This window comes from Chroicocephalus ridibundus, chromosome 5 (genome assembly GCF_963924245.1).
Source record: "Chroicocephalus ridibundus chromosome 5, bChrRid1.1, whole genome shotgun sequence".
NCBI classification, from domain to species: Eukaryota; Metazoa; Chordata; class Aves; order Charadriiformes; family Laridae; genus Chroicocephalus; species Chroicocephalus ridibundus.
The window spans coordinates 39,918,220-39,934,408 of record NC_086288.1 but is presented as its reverse complement, the minus strand read 5'-3'; the positions used below and the strand labels follow the sequence as shown (position 1 = coordinate 39,934,408).

The 16,189-nt window shown below is 41.0% G+C and overlaps 1 protein-coding gene across 2 annotated transcripts in view; it reads right to left on the bottom strand.

Moving 5' to 3' along the window:
- Positions 1 to 5,304, bottom strand: part of KLHL2 (kelch like family member 2) — a 62,303-nt gene extending 56,999 nt beyond the window's left edge. Inside the window, exons 1-2 of one of the 2 annotated variants that reach the window (XM_063336124.1) lie at positions 5,111 to 5,304; positions 2,034 to 2,159 (exon numbers count right to left, since the gene is read on the bottom strand). In XM_063336124.1, coding sequence (XP_063192194.1) covers positions 2,034 to 2,159; positions 5,111 to 5,133 — 149 coding nt within the window. In that variant the 5' untranslated portion in view covers positions 5,134 to 5,304. Of the gene's footprint in view, positions 1 to 2,033; positions 2,160 to 5,110 lie in introns of those variants that run through there. The other variant, XM_063336125.1, reaches the window with a different exon arrangement.
- Positions 5,305 to 16,189: the final 10,885 nt, after the last annotated feature.

Here is a 16,189-nt window from a genome sequence, read left to right as displayed (position 1 = left end):
AAATTACTCAAATTTGTCAAAATTTGAAGGCACAGAAGAACCCTTTTATGAGCTAACAAGAACCAGGCAACTTGACAGCAGCCAAAAATGTAATATAAACTCACAGACCTAAGCACTCAGAAGCCAATGTATTTCAGATGCTTAAGCAGATGATTTCTTCACTAGTTATCCACTTTCTGGAAAGTATACCTCTGGCAAATACCTGTTTAAGCTACACTAATGAAAAGAACTGAGATAGAAACCACTTTAAAAATGTAGTCAATAAAATCGAAAATATCACTTACTTGATTAATATTAGGTCTTCATTTAGAGTAATGAAGTCTGAAACATTACTAAAATATTTCAGTTTATTATTTCAAACAAATAAATGCAAATATTAATGTTTATAGTCTCATCTAATTAGCACTTGCTGTTTTAAAAGCTGTACTCAGCTTAAACAGTAAACACCGCTGCCTCAACTACCTTATTAAATAAGAACTATAGTTAAGGTTTGCCTGGTACTTCTCCTGTTCCAACTTTAACTATTTATACATGCAAGACAAAATTGCTCAAATTGCTTCTACAGCAATTCAAATTTAAGTAACCATGGAAACTAAAGTATATTCTGAAAATAATCCACAGCCTTCAACAATGCACTCTGCTGGAAGACCACGTATCTTTTACTCGCAACACAACAAAACACAGGTAAAGCTTCTGACTTCTGAAACTGTTGTCAGATTCATTCTGGGAAAACGTTTCTTCATCTAAACTCTTGCTCAGCCTTAGGAATTCACAGCTACTGGCTCCAGCCAGGCTCTATGACACTCCTTGAGACACTGAAGCTGGTTACTGGGATCCTTGAAAAAGCCACGGGCATAAGTAAGGTCAAGCAACAAGTATCAGTCCTTCCAGCATAAGGTAACTAGGCTGTTAACATACTAGAAAAACAGTCTCTGCTTTTATCCCATTATCCTCAGACTATGGGAGTCTTTGAGCTGGATTTAAGTCTTTTATAGTCAGCGTATGATTTTTCTCCAATCTTCCAGTACAGTACAAACTGTCACAGCCAGATACATACGTTGATCTGATCACAGTATCTACCATAGTATTAAAGATTTACCCATATGAAACAGCGAAGATCAAAGGCAGAGGCATACTTTAATAGGGTATCAGTTGCTGTCTTTTTTTCAGGTGAAGCCTCTCTAGTTTTTAATCTTATATGGGAAATAACAAAGGACTACAGGATTTTCACGCACTCTGGTATTGTCTATGCTAAAAAAAGTGTTTTATTTATTTAATTTCTCCATTGTTGCTGTTAGTTATAAAGCTGAATTACTGTCAGTGATAGTTGTGAGTCCTAATTACCAGAGCTCAGTTGTGAGCTCTAATTACCTGCTGTCACAGTTTTCAACACCATCTCACCTACTCATATGTAGGAAATAAATCAATACAGGTGCTAAGAACAGCATCAGCACCAGTCTCACAGTTTTGCTCAAACTGATGGTAGTATCACTCAAGGTCTTAAAAAACTTTACTGAGAAAAGTTACTTTCAACGTTTGATTTGGGAGTTCATTGATTTTTCCCAGGGGGAAAGCAAAAGGTAACTAAGAAAAGAAAGTGTACTGTGAGTTGGTTTACATTTATTAGATTGTGACCTGTGTCTCCAGACTAGAAAATTTTAACATATTTCCAGTTCACAGCCTACCACAAAAATCAACAACAGGCAAATGAAGAGCCTTAGGCTCAACTAAAGAGTAACTTTTCATCTATCCAGGGTCAACTACAAACAAGACAGGATCAGTAGCTCCTTAAATACAACCTCCAAGTATTTTTCAAGTCTCATAAACCTAGTTTTGATTGAGGGGCAAAAACATATTGCACACATTAGAGCTGTCATCACATGACTATCACAGTATATTTAATCCTTCTCATCAGCAACATTTCTGGAATTGCATGTTCTTACTAACTAAACTATTAGTACTAACTTAATAAATGCAAATGAAAGTAAAAATGTATTACGGACTCCAGGAAGATGTATTCAGTGAAGTAATACCTTCTTAATTCATTCATAACTTTAAAAGCTTTCTTCATGTGCCATGGATTTACTGTAACAGGACAGTGAATTTCAGTGTTATCATCTTTCAGATCCAAGGGCTTCTGATGGCAAAGTTTGGTACATCTGGAAAGAAAGAGGAAAAAAAAGAAAAAGAGTCAATACTTATGTCTAATGTCCATTTCTGTCACTCCTGTTTTCTTCACCTTCATCTTGGGGAGAAGGAGAAGATTTGCACTTCGACTTATTCTTTACTCCAAGTAATTTTAGTTTCCCTATTACCAACAGTGTGGAGGAGTAGGTAGAATTCCTGAGGAAGCGATAAGTTGGTGAGCAACACTAGTGAGGTTAACAGAGGCACTTTAGGACTAACCATAATCTCCACTAAGGAAAACATGGAGATGATGCCGTAGAATATTTCCAGTAAACCCTGAAGTGAGGGGAGAAGCTGTGGTTCGGGAATGTTTAGCCTGTTGTACGCACAAATCAATGGCGGAACGCAACATCCACCACCCCGGTCTCTCAACGCCTTCACTGCCTGCAAGACGAGAGCCACTCTCTGCCCTTCCACCAGGACCTCCCTTACTGGATCATGCAGCTCCTAGTTCATCTCTGACAGGAAGACCACACAGTGACTACTGTAATTGTCCAGGCTTTCCCTACCAGCTGCATGAAACCTAAATGAGACTAAGAAAAACTGGGTAGTTTTACAGATCCACTCAATGTTTTGAAAAGCAAAAGTGACCAACCTCTTAATTTTTCTTACTCTCAAAAACACACCCAAAATAGCAAGAGAAAAACGAAGTAGTGTGAAAAGTCATTAGCTCTATCTACAACTATCTGTTTCTATAAGAAATGTCCAAGTTTTATGGACACTAACCTCTCTAGAAAAATTATTATGTACACACCTCAGTCACTAGGACTGTCCAAACAGCAAGTGGGGCCAGTGAGTTTTGTGTTTACAGTCACAATGTTATTCTTAAAAGGCAAATTACACTGTTGCAGTACTTGGAAAATGCTTAGCATCAGTGATGTTTTCACCTACACTATTGTAATGGTATTCCTGGACCTCTGAGCTGGAAATAAACAAAATCACTGAAGTGACTTGGTGGGGTAACTGACCCTGGTATATCAGAGGTCTGATTTCAAATAAAAACCCAATCCTACTCGCTTTGGGTAAGAATAGTCAAACTGAAGACGTGCGTTGACTCCCAGAATTCCAGCTTCTTTTCTACCATACCTAAAACTTTTTACTTGGGCACGTCTAGAAGCTTAAATGAAAAACTCAAGGCAAATTAATTTAAGGTTTTAACACAGAACTCTATATTCTGTGCACTACAACAACATGTAAAGCAAAGTATTCGGCTCTACTTTTCATGACTCCAAAAGCAGCAACAAAGTTTTGGAGCAAAAGAACACAAAACAGCATCAAGCAACAAAGGAATTTTAAAACTCTGTAAAATACTGGCTAAGGAAGTAAGGTCCATCTACAGAACTCAAACTAGTACCAACTTACTGCACTGTACCATGAAACTGCTATGAATCAAAAGTTTCATGCCCAATTTTGAAAATTACAAAACTCATTGCTGAAAGGGGCCAAGTAACAAACAGCAATTTTGCATCAGTCAGAAAAAGAAAAAAAATCAAGTTATGCATTACACAGCACATACACATGCTGCTGTACGGAGGCCAAAAAAAGCCATCCTATCTAGCACACTCCTTTAGACTGAATATTAGTCTTCTAAATCATGTGACGTATGTAGTGATCAGCATTCAGAAAAATGATACACGGAAATCAGTGACTTCAGGGAACATTCAAAACACCAAAGACTAACTGTGAAGAAGAGACCCAGCTTTTAATTATACCACTGACTTATCAAGTCCAAGATAAGAACACTTCTTTTTACATCCCAAACCAATACATCAGATACTGATGTGTACATATCTGCATACCTATACAGACTATATGCACATCACATACAGATATGCAAGAAAAAAAGCTGCCAGAGTTGCCTATAAAGAGCTGCCAAGCCAACTGAATAGATGGCGGAGTTCCTACGAAGCGTAAATTCATTTGCTGAAGTTTCATTAGCTTGTCACAAAGGACGATTTTGTTTTAAGGTAATGAAGCCTACAAAGCCGTCAGTCATATGCCTTCTATTTTGAGAACCGCTAGTCTGCCTGGAGTTAACTTCAGTCTCTCTCGCCGCTTCACCAGTTGGGTCAAAGCTGTCTGCCACTGGTTCCCTTTGGTTTGTTCTGGAGAGCCTCACCCACAGCGTACCTGAAAACAGCCTCCCGAAGGCGCAGGATAAAGCTATGCTGAACTGGAGCACGTAAGACTGGATGAGCCCATCTGAAGTGCAGCTGGAACTATGTGGCTCGCCTAGCGCCCTGCCACTAAAAAAGATGCTTAACTAAAAAACCAGAAAACCGAGAGAGTGTGATGAGCATGACTGCTGAGTCAAACAGGGAGTAATTTGGGACCACATATGGAGGAAGCAGAAGGAGTGAGGGGGAGGAGGGAAAAAAAAAAATAAAAAATAAAATAAGAAAGCCCTTCCCCGCAAGCTGGAAGGCGGCGGGGTGAAGGGGGGGTGCCAGCAGCCCTGCCCGCCCGCGGGCGCCCAGCGCCCGGCTCCCCCCGGCCCCGCCGACGCGGGCACGGCAGCGGCGCGACGGGGCATCTCCAACCACCGGGCGGCCGCGCTGCCCCCGCGGAGCCCCAGCCCCATCCCGCCAGGCACCGGCCGCCGCCCCCCGCCGCTTCGCCGACACGACCCTCCCGCCGGCGCTGCCCCGCACCGCCGCGGCCGGGCCCGCGTCCCCCCCGCCGGGGCAGTGGCTGCTGGCGGGCAGAACTGCCCGCCCGGTGCCGAGGGGCCCGGGGCGGGCCGGCCGCGCCGCGGGCCAGGCAGGCTGAGGAGCGCAGCGGCAGCTCCGTGGCTGGGCCCGGCTCCGCATCCCCAGCCCCCGGCACCGCACAGCGCTCCGCTCCGCACCGCTCCGCGCCGCCACCCAGGCGGGCTCCAGCAGCCCGTCAGCCTCCCCGCCCTCCCCGCCGCCGCCGCACTCACACGGGCGGCAGCAGCATCTCCATCGCGGCTCCGCTCGGACTTCCTCCGTGCAACGCGGGCGCGGCGCGCTGCCGCCAGCACCATGCCAGCCGCCGCTGCCCCCGCCGCGGGGTGCCGGCTGCGCCCGCCCGGCCGAGCCCCCGCTACCCGCCGGCCCGCCGGGAGCCGCCGGCGCTGCCCACTTCCGGGTTCCCGCCCGCCGGAGGGCGGTGGCGGGGACGGGCCCGCAGCGCGCAGGCGCGGCGACAGGGGGCGCCCGGCCCGGCCCATGTCAGGCGCGGAGGGCGGGCGGCCCTCAGGCGGCGGCCGGGGTCCCCGGAGGCTCACAGCCCGGGCGGCTGCTCGTCCCTGGCCTTTAGGAGTCGGAGGCGTGCCCCTGCGCTGGAGGAGGCCTGTCCTTGGAAGGGGGATGAGCCTGGGTGCAGCGCCCTTCTGGGTCCTCGGACACCCGGGTGCGCATCTCCCGCCTTCCCGGCGGGCCGGGCCCCAGAGCGGCACCTGTGAGCCGAGGGCGCGTCCCGCAGGCGGAGCGGCCGAGCCCGGGTGTCCTCGGCACTGGGGGGGTTGGCATGGGGCGCTGGTGCGTGTGGGGACGTGGACGTGCGCTAGGCCCTGCAGCCAGGGCTGTCTCTTTTTTCCTTTTTGGGAGAATAAGTAAAAATTGGTCACAGTTCTCCCGTGTGAGCAGACCCACCCCTGTGGAGGGGCGTCCGTGGCTTCGTGCCAGCCGGCCGAGGAGGTGGCCGGACGCCAGCTTGCGCCGGTGGTCGCAGCTCGGAGAAGGGGCTAAAGCAGAGCCCGAAAGCACATCGGGATGAAGCCGGGGGACGCTGCCTCTGGTTCACTGCCGCCTGCGGGATCTTGCCCACTTTTATCTGAGCCAGTCCAGCAAAACAGGCGCTGTGCTGCTCCAAACAGCTCCTGTCATACAATCATCAATGTTGAGCCCTAAGTACTTGAGTTATGTTCTAATGGTGGCTTAATGTCAAAAAGAAACACAGACAGGGCAGGGATCTATTTCAAACACTAATTCAAACAAACAAAATGAGGAATGTGACATTTAGCAACTTCCGGCTTGGGGCATCCACAAAGAATTTACTGTCCTTTAACCCATGTAAGTTACTTCTGAATCTCTAAAGATTGTGTAGTGGAAGATGTGCTTAGCAAGCTGCACACAATTCGCGTATTTAGGAGTGATAGCATCTGTAAAGATAAAATGCTGCTTCACAAGAGATTTGACATTGACCAAGTTAATCTAAAACTAAAAAATTACTCACTGACCAAAACTATTTTTGTAATAGTGAGAAGAGTTTGAGGACAGCACATTTTAAGTGGAAGTCAAAATAGAAAATGGCGGGTGCGTTTTGTGTGAAGAATATTATAGATGGATACATAAAAGCTTCATCAATGCTTCTAATAAAATCACAGGTTATTAAAACTAAATGTATTTTAATTTATTATTTCATTTGCCAATCTCTAATAGTACTCCTCATTTGGAAAATGCTGCTTTAGTTTTCTCAGTTTACCAATCCTCTTTCATTGCCCTGTGATGTTTGATGTGGGAACACTTCAAAATTTTTTCAATGGCTTTCCACTGAAGGTTTTTCTAAATTAAATAATCACGATTGTCCATGCCTGCCTGTGCTTCCTAACTGCTGAATTTGGCTCTGCTCGAGAGACCAGATTTGCCTCTGGGTTGTGTTGGAGAAGACAAGCTACTTTTTAAAGGTTTGAAAGATGCAACAAAACCTGCTTGCGGGGCAGTCTGCTCCAAAGGGGCCAGCTAGCAATACCGCTCTCTGAAACGGAGGTGTAAAATTCAGCAGGCTCCGTGTCTCACAGCGTCAGCTGAGTTCATAAGCAGGTCTGGTCTGGGTAGATCAGAGACTTGCTGGTGATGACTGTCAGAGCGTACTTTCAGGTTTCTGTACCCCAGAGGAAAGTCCTGGACGTGTTACTTGGTAAGACAAGGATCCTAGCTTTTACTGATCCATAAGACCTAAGTGAATCTTACCAGTAATACGTTGTGCTGTCCACATGAAGTCACAGAAACTTGTCCAGGAGCTGATAAGGGGTTTTGTACACTACTCTCATATAGATCCTGCCAGCACGTAGGCAGCGGCAGATTCTGCCCCTTGTTAACAGGGCAGAACTGTTTAATAACATTCATTAAATGAACATTAAGCATTTCCAACCTGTGACTTCTGCCATTTTCTTGCAGTGTTGTCTTGGCGTTTGAGCCAACTGTTTAACATTAGCTGAAGTAACGTCTAGGATACAGAACATCAAATATAGGGCAGGATTCTATTTTTTTTTTTTTCTAAAAATATGTCTTTGTACCTTAGCAATCCTGAAAGGAATCATAAACAGCTGAAACAAAAATGATTACATCCAAAACACGTTATGTGTTTATAGCAAAATAACTTGTATATCTAACCATAAGAAAGCACATTCTTTAAATACAATGTTTGGATTTTTTACGGCATTCTGCTTGATCCGCTACCTCTTCTTAGAAAAGACCTTTTAGAGAAAAAATGGATTTATATATGTGTGTGTGTACATATATACAGTTTTGAAAGGAAATAGGCTAAGTTTCTTAACTATGATGAAACAGCTGCCATTTTTGTTGCAGCAATTCAAATCACTGCATTTGCTGAGAAAAATCCCTATTGTGTTTAGGACTGACCCTGTAACAACTCTCAGTCCTTTCCCACTTGTTTTAGAAAGTTCCAAAGGAATGCTGCCGAGGCTTACTAACGATTGTACGGTTCTTCGGGTACATTGACACTAGAAGTACTTTACCGATGTAGAAATACTGATATTATACATTGGCGATGTACATCCGCTGAAAATGCTCTGCCTTCCAGCAAGACAGTTCCACAAGTTACCCAGTCCTACAAATAGAGTAAGCAATCCTGGTAAAAGTGAAAGTAACTGCACGCATTTGCAGTGTCTTATAAGCATCTTTAAGGGATCGTGCACCATGCTGATGTGGTCGCCTTAGAAGAAATCTGTATTAGGCTTAGCTACAGAGAACACTGAAATAGGTTCTTACTAGTATTTTTAATTGATAAATGCAGGTCAGGAAGACTTCTCCATGGTCAAAAAATACATTTCACTTGTAAGAACATTTACTCTTGTTAGGTATTAGAAGTCATAACTTCTTAATGATTTGGGCAGAATGCTTATGAGAGGATGCTGCTAAGGCTGGGACTCTTTTAATGAAAAAGGAAGAAGAAAGGAAGGGGCTAGAATTAAAGACTTAAGTACCTCTCTGTACTGATATTGCTTCAAACAGAAAAACAAGGTCCTTCCTCATTTTGTTAGCAGATATCCATCATATTTGTATTTTACTGAATTTAGTTGTGGGTAATCTATGTATAAAATGTATGTAAAAATAAGTATGTTTTTATCCAAAATCATTCAGGGTACACATCCATTTTTTCCCCGTGCATTTCACTCCCAGTAACATTAACATCCAGCAACAGACTTTTATACAACCAAGGCCCCTGCATCTAAATAGATCCACAAGGACCTATGTGGAATTCATGGCAGGACTTGAGGTCAACAAAGACATTAGCTATTGCTGCATTCTTTTGTCTAAGCTCTAATATCAGCCTTGATAATCCAGCATTAACAAATCTTAAAAGGCCTTACTATGGTGTAAGAGACTTTTTTTTTCCCCCAGAAGAATGGAATATTTAAAGATTCATAGAACCATTGAGCTAAGAACATGAATGCAGTTGAGAAGAATTAGATTGAAAAGTACTGTGAAAAGAAAAGGCAAGAAAGTGCATGTAGCAGACTGAAAAAGGGACCAGATTGCCAAGGAATATGTACTGGAGAGTAGGCAGAGAGAGAAAAAATTAGACGTGTAAATTGGGAATGTGAAATAAGGAATAGCAAAGCAGCTGCTATCAAAAATAAATTGTACTGTGACCAAAATCAGTTAAATGCAACTAAGCATAGATAAAAATATTTAATCTCTTCTAGGACTATTCTTCTGTGTAAGCAATTGCTGGAGCACTAAGAATGATACGTACTTAATACAAATAGGTGAACAGTAAGATTTACACTAGAGTTCACAGACCTTATATGATGATGAAAATTAGTAACTAAGAAGTGGCTTTTCCGTGTTCAAAACCAGACATGGTGTAATTTCCAAAGAGACTTGCTACGGCACACGGTCCAGTAAAGAGGCTTTAAATACTCCAATCCTAATCTTGCAAAAGATGGGCCAATTCAAAAGCAAACAGCATGAAGTTTCTGAGTTCTGCTCAATGGAGAAGTCAGATCCTTGTGGTCAGTGCTGAACAGTGCAGTGTTCCCACAGATTACAAATTGATTTTAGTGCCATGGAAAAAGGAAGTCCTAGTTCAAGCAAGCATTATGGGTGGAAGCAAGCGTAGGTCACGGCTTTGATTCATATTAGTACTGCAAATTACTAAGGCACAAAGTAGAGATCTTGATGAACAGATCTGAGGCTCAGTGCTGCGAAGCTTTGAATTTCACATATGGTGTATTGTTGAGATGACCATGAAGAGGTAGGCCAACTCCTACTCTCATACCTGTAGACTTGTGTTGCTTCCTGCACACTGGATAAGGCAATCAGGTCTCTATACTGAGTGGTTTACATTCACTGAACCATCAGAAAACCCATCAAAAATTACTAGATTTCACCTTGTATCCGTGCAACGACTTAGACACGATGCAAAGGTAGCAGCAGAAACCTGCAGCAGGGATTTCTCGGGGAAAGCTGGACCATCCCAATCAGCTGCAGGCAAAGCTGATGATGGAGCTCCACCCTTCAACAGCGTGATACCTTACCGAAGTAAGTTCTGCACAGTTTTTGTGTAAGTTATAGTATCTCTCAGTGCAAGTCCATCAAAGCCAATGTATTTCTGCTCCATCGTAATTATTCTCTACTCTAACAGCAGTATTATAAGATAGTCCTAACCAATTCAATCCACTATTACATTTTTCTGAGAAGAAAACAGGTACAGCTAATTAACTAACATTACATTTTAAAAATTGATATACTGCCATCTAGTGCTTACTGAATGCACAACTGTACAGAGAAATTCTATTAATTTCAACAGTTCTTGGTTATCTATGATTGGCCTATAGCAAAAGAATAGGTAAACTCACCACTATGCATGTAGTCACGCATAGAGAGAACTTGCCTAAGAACAGTAATTGGGAGCAATTTAGACTGTGAAAAGTGACAGAGTATGCTGAAAGAATCAATCGGAATATATATTGTTTCATATGTATATGAATAAGACTGGAGGATCAGTATTTGCAGAGTCTACAGCACTTGAGGGGACACTCAGTGAAGATGAAAAATGGTGTAGATTGGGAAAGATCAAGTGGGATATAGTTCATACATTGTACAAATTCTTTTGTTGTACAAAAAGACAATGAAATCAAAGACATTAACATATTAGAAGTTTATATTCAGGGAATCATAGCAATAACAATCACATAGGTGTAGTTACTGCATATAGTTTTACACAGACAATTGTTCATCGAAAATGAAAAACATATCATGCTGCTTTTCAAGAAATTTAGTAAATCCTCGTTTGGAATAATGTCCTGGGTTGAGTGACACAGGACTAATTTCTCTTCTAATGCTGGGGAAAACTCCACTTTCGGAAGACTCTAGTGTCTGAATTTGTGAAAATATTTACTTTATAGCCAGCTCAGCTATGTGGGATTCAAGGTCTGAGTGTTTTCAAGCCTTGCCAGGTGCAGGGATGAGGAGGAGCAAGGCCCAGGCATTTGACCCAGGCTGGCCAACAGGATTATTTCATACCATGAACGTCGCATTCGATATAAATTAGAAAGTTTGCTGCGTAGTTTCTCTCTCCCTTGACGACGGCGGTCCAGAGAAACTCCTTGCCCCAGTGCTGGACCCCTGAGCCCTTCCCTTCCTCCCGACGCCGTTGTGCTTGCAGTGTCTGACATTTACTGTCCACTGCTGGGAGTGCACAGCTTCCTACTGATAGAATTGGCTGAGTATAATTCTTGTGTATCTTATATTAATATTGGGATTAATACTGGTTCTTTAGTATTATTGTTAATTATTTAGTCTTATCCTATTAAATCTATTTATATTTCAACCCTTGTGTTTCCTTGCTTTCCCCGATTCCCCTTTCTGGGTGGGGAGGGGTCATCAGGTGATAGAATAATTGTCTAAACGACGATACATTGTTATGGGTTTTCTCCAACCATAACAAACAATTATTTTTTTTTTTGTAAGAAAGACTAGAAGGTATTGCAAACTCATTGTAAAGATTGAGAAAAGAGCTCAGAATCAGTACATTTAACTATGCAGAATGTCTAGTAAAAGTTGACTCCTATTACATAAAGAAAAATGAAGGGGAAATTTAATTCAACGATAAAAGTTTGTCAAGGGTTAGTCCAATAATTCTGGTACAAGCAGATGCTCATAAAATAGTTTATTATGGTTTTACTGGAGTACAATTTTTCTATGCAAAAGAAGAACATTGTGATCTGGACTAATATACCAGGGAAAAAGCAGGTATCCTCAGAATGTGGAATATTTAAAAGAATCTATATACCCTGTCAGAATGCTAATACTTAACCACACAACCTAAAAAGTTATGCAGGCAAATTGTTGACAGGTTCATTTTAGAATTTTCAGACAAAATACTTAGAAAATAGAAAAAGAGCTGTAGGGGGGGAAATCCTAATTTTTCCTTGAAATATTATCCTCTGTCTTTATTTTAATTGCATGGGTAGTTTTCTTGAGGCAAATTATCTCAAACATTCCTCTTTTTCAATGAAAATCACACTAGATGGTATATAATCTAAACACAAATATTTTCAGAAACAGCTCTGCATTTCCTTTTATATAGTAAATGTTTGTCATATTGTGATGGCTTTATAATAAAATATAAACAGAAATGTGATTTTGAAAAATCAGAAGAAAGTGATAAAACCCATAGTTAGAAATCACTCTGCAAATTAGGCATCTGCTTAAGCCGTAAACCATTTAAAACTCTAAAACTCATCTTTAGTGCAAAGTAAGATACATTATGATACTCTGTTTCGAAGTCTGATTTATACTTCTAGTGTATGTTTCTAAAAATAAATATGAAATCAAGAGCTGTATCACTTCTTTAACCTCAATTTATTTGCTGTTGAATATAGCTGGAAATGCAGTAGAATTAAAAAAGTAATCTGGAGTGCCCATTCTGTTATTCACAATTCTTCCATTCATTGTTCCATTACATCCTTTCTCTTGCCTGCATTAAGCAGTCCAAATTCTCTCCCTGCAGCTGTATTAACTTTTACCTACCTATTTTCATCATCCCTATCTCTGGACTTCATTCTGGACACACGGGACATTTTACTAAATGATTTGTACTAAGAGATTAGCTGAATTAAGCAATGGCCACACTAAGCATCCAGCATTCAAATTTGTCTATTAATTGGTGAAAGACTTTCTGAAAGAGTTTTTATTAATACCAGTGTTATGGTCTTCTCTTCTCAATAGCTTGCATTTAAAGGCCACAGAATTTTGAATGGGCATTTTATTTATGACGCCAAAGCTTCATAGCAAGTGGCAGTTTCTGATGACACAATTACCGTGTCTAAACAGTCCCACACTGTTCACCACAAAAAGCTGACACTTGCATGATGTGAAAATCTGAAACTATAGATGGAGAGAAAGGTCCCTTTATTTTAAACGTATTCAGCAGTGAACTGTTTTTGTATCTCCACAGGATCTTAAAAACGTACAGAAGCTTAAAATAAAACAAGTACCCGTGAAGTGTCAGTAATTTAAGGCTAGAATATAGATTGCGCTTACTGCAGTATGACTGTCAGGACTATTACAACCAATTCATGCAAATAAAATTGTCTTTACTGATATTTTTACCTTTTCAGTTCCCATTTGTATTTTTAGTCATGCTGGGATCTGTCACAACCCCATACGCATGGAGCAAAGACTGTATTCTTTACATAGAGCTGAATACAGTTTAAGTACTAATTGTACCTGCAATATGAATAAGAAACAGTAATAATAATTACACCTTATAGCTGACGTTTAAAAAGGTTGTGAGCCCAATTCCGTTTCCATTCATGCCAAATTTTAAATAAAACTGAGAGGAAGAAAAGTAGATATTAGGCCTCTTTGTGAGGATACAATTGTGAAAGTTAGTCCCCAAATATTGTAATTATTACTGATATGGAAAAGGTTATGTGTGAGTATAGGATTTAATCCGGGGTATCTAATCTACACTAGCTTTCCTTAAGGGCAGACAGCAAATAAGGACATCATAGCATGCCATTGTTGGACCGTACCACATCTTTTTACCTTACCCTTATCAGATACCTTCATCATTACTGATGGAGCTGCAGAGGAAGTAATTTCAGAACAGGCCATATCTTAAGCTGTTTTAGACTCCCCAGCACTGGTTCATCCCTCAGGAAGAGGCTTTCAAGTCACATGCACTAAAACGACAATGTCTGCAGAATTTGCCAGAAGATGGAAGAGGAACTGGGCAGAAGAGAATCTTACTGCATTAAAACCTTGCTTACATCGTTAAAACATCTCGCTATAAAAATTACCTATGAATCTAGTAATTAAATCAATATATCAAAACCAAAGCACAGATTGGGTGTTCTACTAAGAACAAGAGTAGACAACTTCTGTTAAGATTATATACACGTTTTAGGTAAACCGGTTGAAATTGTCAGTCGCATATTTCTAAAAAATGCTAACTGGTGTTGTGTACAGTAAATATTTATGCTTTTTGAACATTTAAACTTGCAATTTTTCCCCAACTGTATTCCTCAGTAACCTGTTGAGAACACTTAATTTTCCATTCGGTAGAAACAATACTTATGATCTATATAAAGTTATACATATTCAAATGAGTGCTGGTAAATGTAAACTTCCTGGGACTTTAGAATTCTAAAACTATAGTTAGAAGAATTCATTTGTTTGATTTTATCTCAAACACTTGCCTAATGGCATGTATCACGCACACTGGATATATACATGCAAGCCACTGAACAGATGTGTTTTATAAATATACATTAGACCAAATTTCTAAATCTCTGAACAGAGATTGTTAGAAAACTGTTTCTGAACAAGCACAGAGAAATGACAACTACTTAGCAGTTGTGTTCACTTTTCAAATAGCGTGCTGCTGATATAATGTAGAAGTATATGTTTCTCACCTGACTGTACTGGATATCTGAAGAAACAGGCTAAAACCAAGATTATAGCTAGCATATAGTATTTTATGGAGACCGGCAACAGGGGGAAAAGTACTTCTGCAATTGAAATTATTATGCTAATAAAAAATATAGTTCCTTGAGCTTGGGTGTCCAAGTGATGAGTCAGATCCCTGATTTTAGGCTTCTTGGTTCCAAACTCTTTGAACAACTGTTTTAAATCACTTCTTTTCACTTCTTTGTTGTTTTTTTTTTTTTTTAATTGTATCTCTTTCCCTCCTACTGTTTCCCCTCAAACATCATCCTTGCCAAATTCAGAATCCAAACCCCCCAGATTAACAGACAAATACATGTGTGCATTCGTAAGTGTGCATGTACGCAAGCAAACAAAATGAGGGGAAACAAGAGAAATAAATATGCATTTCAGCATTTTATTTGGTCATAAATCAAAGCAATAGCAGTTAAGCAATACAAAATTACGTGACTTTTTTTATAAAAGACTTAAGTGGTTCTTATTTTTTTCTTCAAAAAGTTTAATGCTATTTTAAGGTGTTTTTTTAAAAGAAACTGCTACAAAGTATTATTAAATCAATATATATTTATTTATACTAAAAAATTATTCTACCCATTGTCATTAACTGGCACTGCTATTAGCTTCTTGGCTGTGTGACTAGGTACAACACACTGCACACTAACATTTCTGGTTATTCCAGAACAGATGTGTTAACCAGAACGCAGACATTGTTGCTCCTTGCAGAACAAACAAAAGGTAAAGTCTTCACGCTTTTCAAGCTGAGCAAGAGCTCAGACAAAGGCACCATGCAGGTAAGTTGTACAGTTACACAAATGGGAAGTTCTGGCAGTCACACAGCATCCTCATAAAAAATGGCACAATCGAGTTTCAGACTGATCTATTGAGCCAGCAATATCTTTGATGTTTACTGGATCTGTGTAGATGCAGACCACACTTGCCAAGCTAACTACTTGGCAAGGCAGAACACCTTACAAAAGTAATGCCACTTACTTGAACAGCAACTAGTGAATTGTGGCGTCACTTCACTGTCACAGGAAAACTTTGTCCTCTAGTTGCTGATCAGTAGGATTTGTGTTCTTGTGAGGAAGGAAAAAAGAGGAAGCACAGTAAGGAAGAGGAAAAGAGAACATGTGGGCTGAGAAAGTGGAACTGAGCTGGCTCTTATCACAGGAGCTGGACTTAATCTTACTGAAAACAGCAAGTTTAAGGCTTGTTTTTCATTTAAGGCAGCCGCCCAGGTCGTTAAATATGTGTATCTATGTAAAACAAGAACAAATGAGTGCAAGTTACGAATGTAAATACTCTGTGTGGGAAGTTTCAGTTGGGTATTTTTCTACAAAAAGATACTCAAGAGAAATCACAGAAACAGAGATGAAAAACTTGGGACAGCCTGAAGAAGCCCATAACTCAAAAGCAGCTTTTCACCTCTGGCACTTCTGCACTCTTTCAAGACAGGCAGTGCCACACCAGCTCTTCAGAGTCACAGCCCTGGCTTCTCTTAAATAGCACACAAAGAACAATTCCAACCTAGAGATGATACTACCTTGTTGTCTTTCAAGCCCCTGGTACAGCTTTGATCTTCTTCAGTGTCCTCACCAACATCAGCCCAGGGCTCAGGGATGGTCTCATAAAGCAAACAGAAGGTTAAGAAACATTCGCAGATGAACAGAGCACACAACAGATAATAAATATGCTGCTTTGTAAACTCATACTATGCCCACGCTTAACACTGTGTCATCCCGATCGCTCCCATTTCAGAAGAAGTCGGATAAACTAATGAAGATTACCACAGAATAACTGGAGCGATCCAGGAGTATTTGGCATACAAAAGGGTC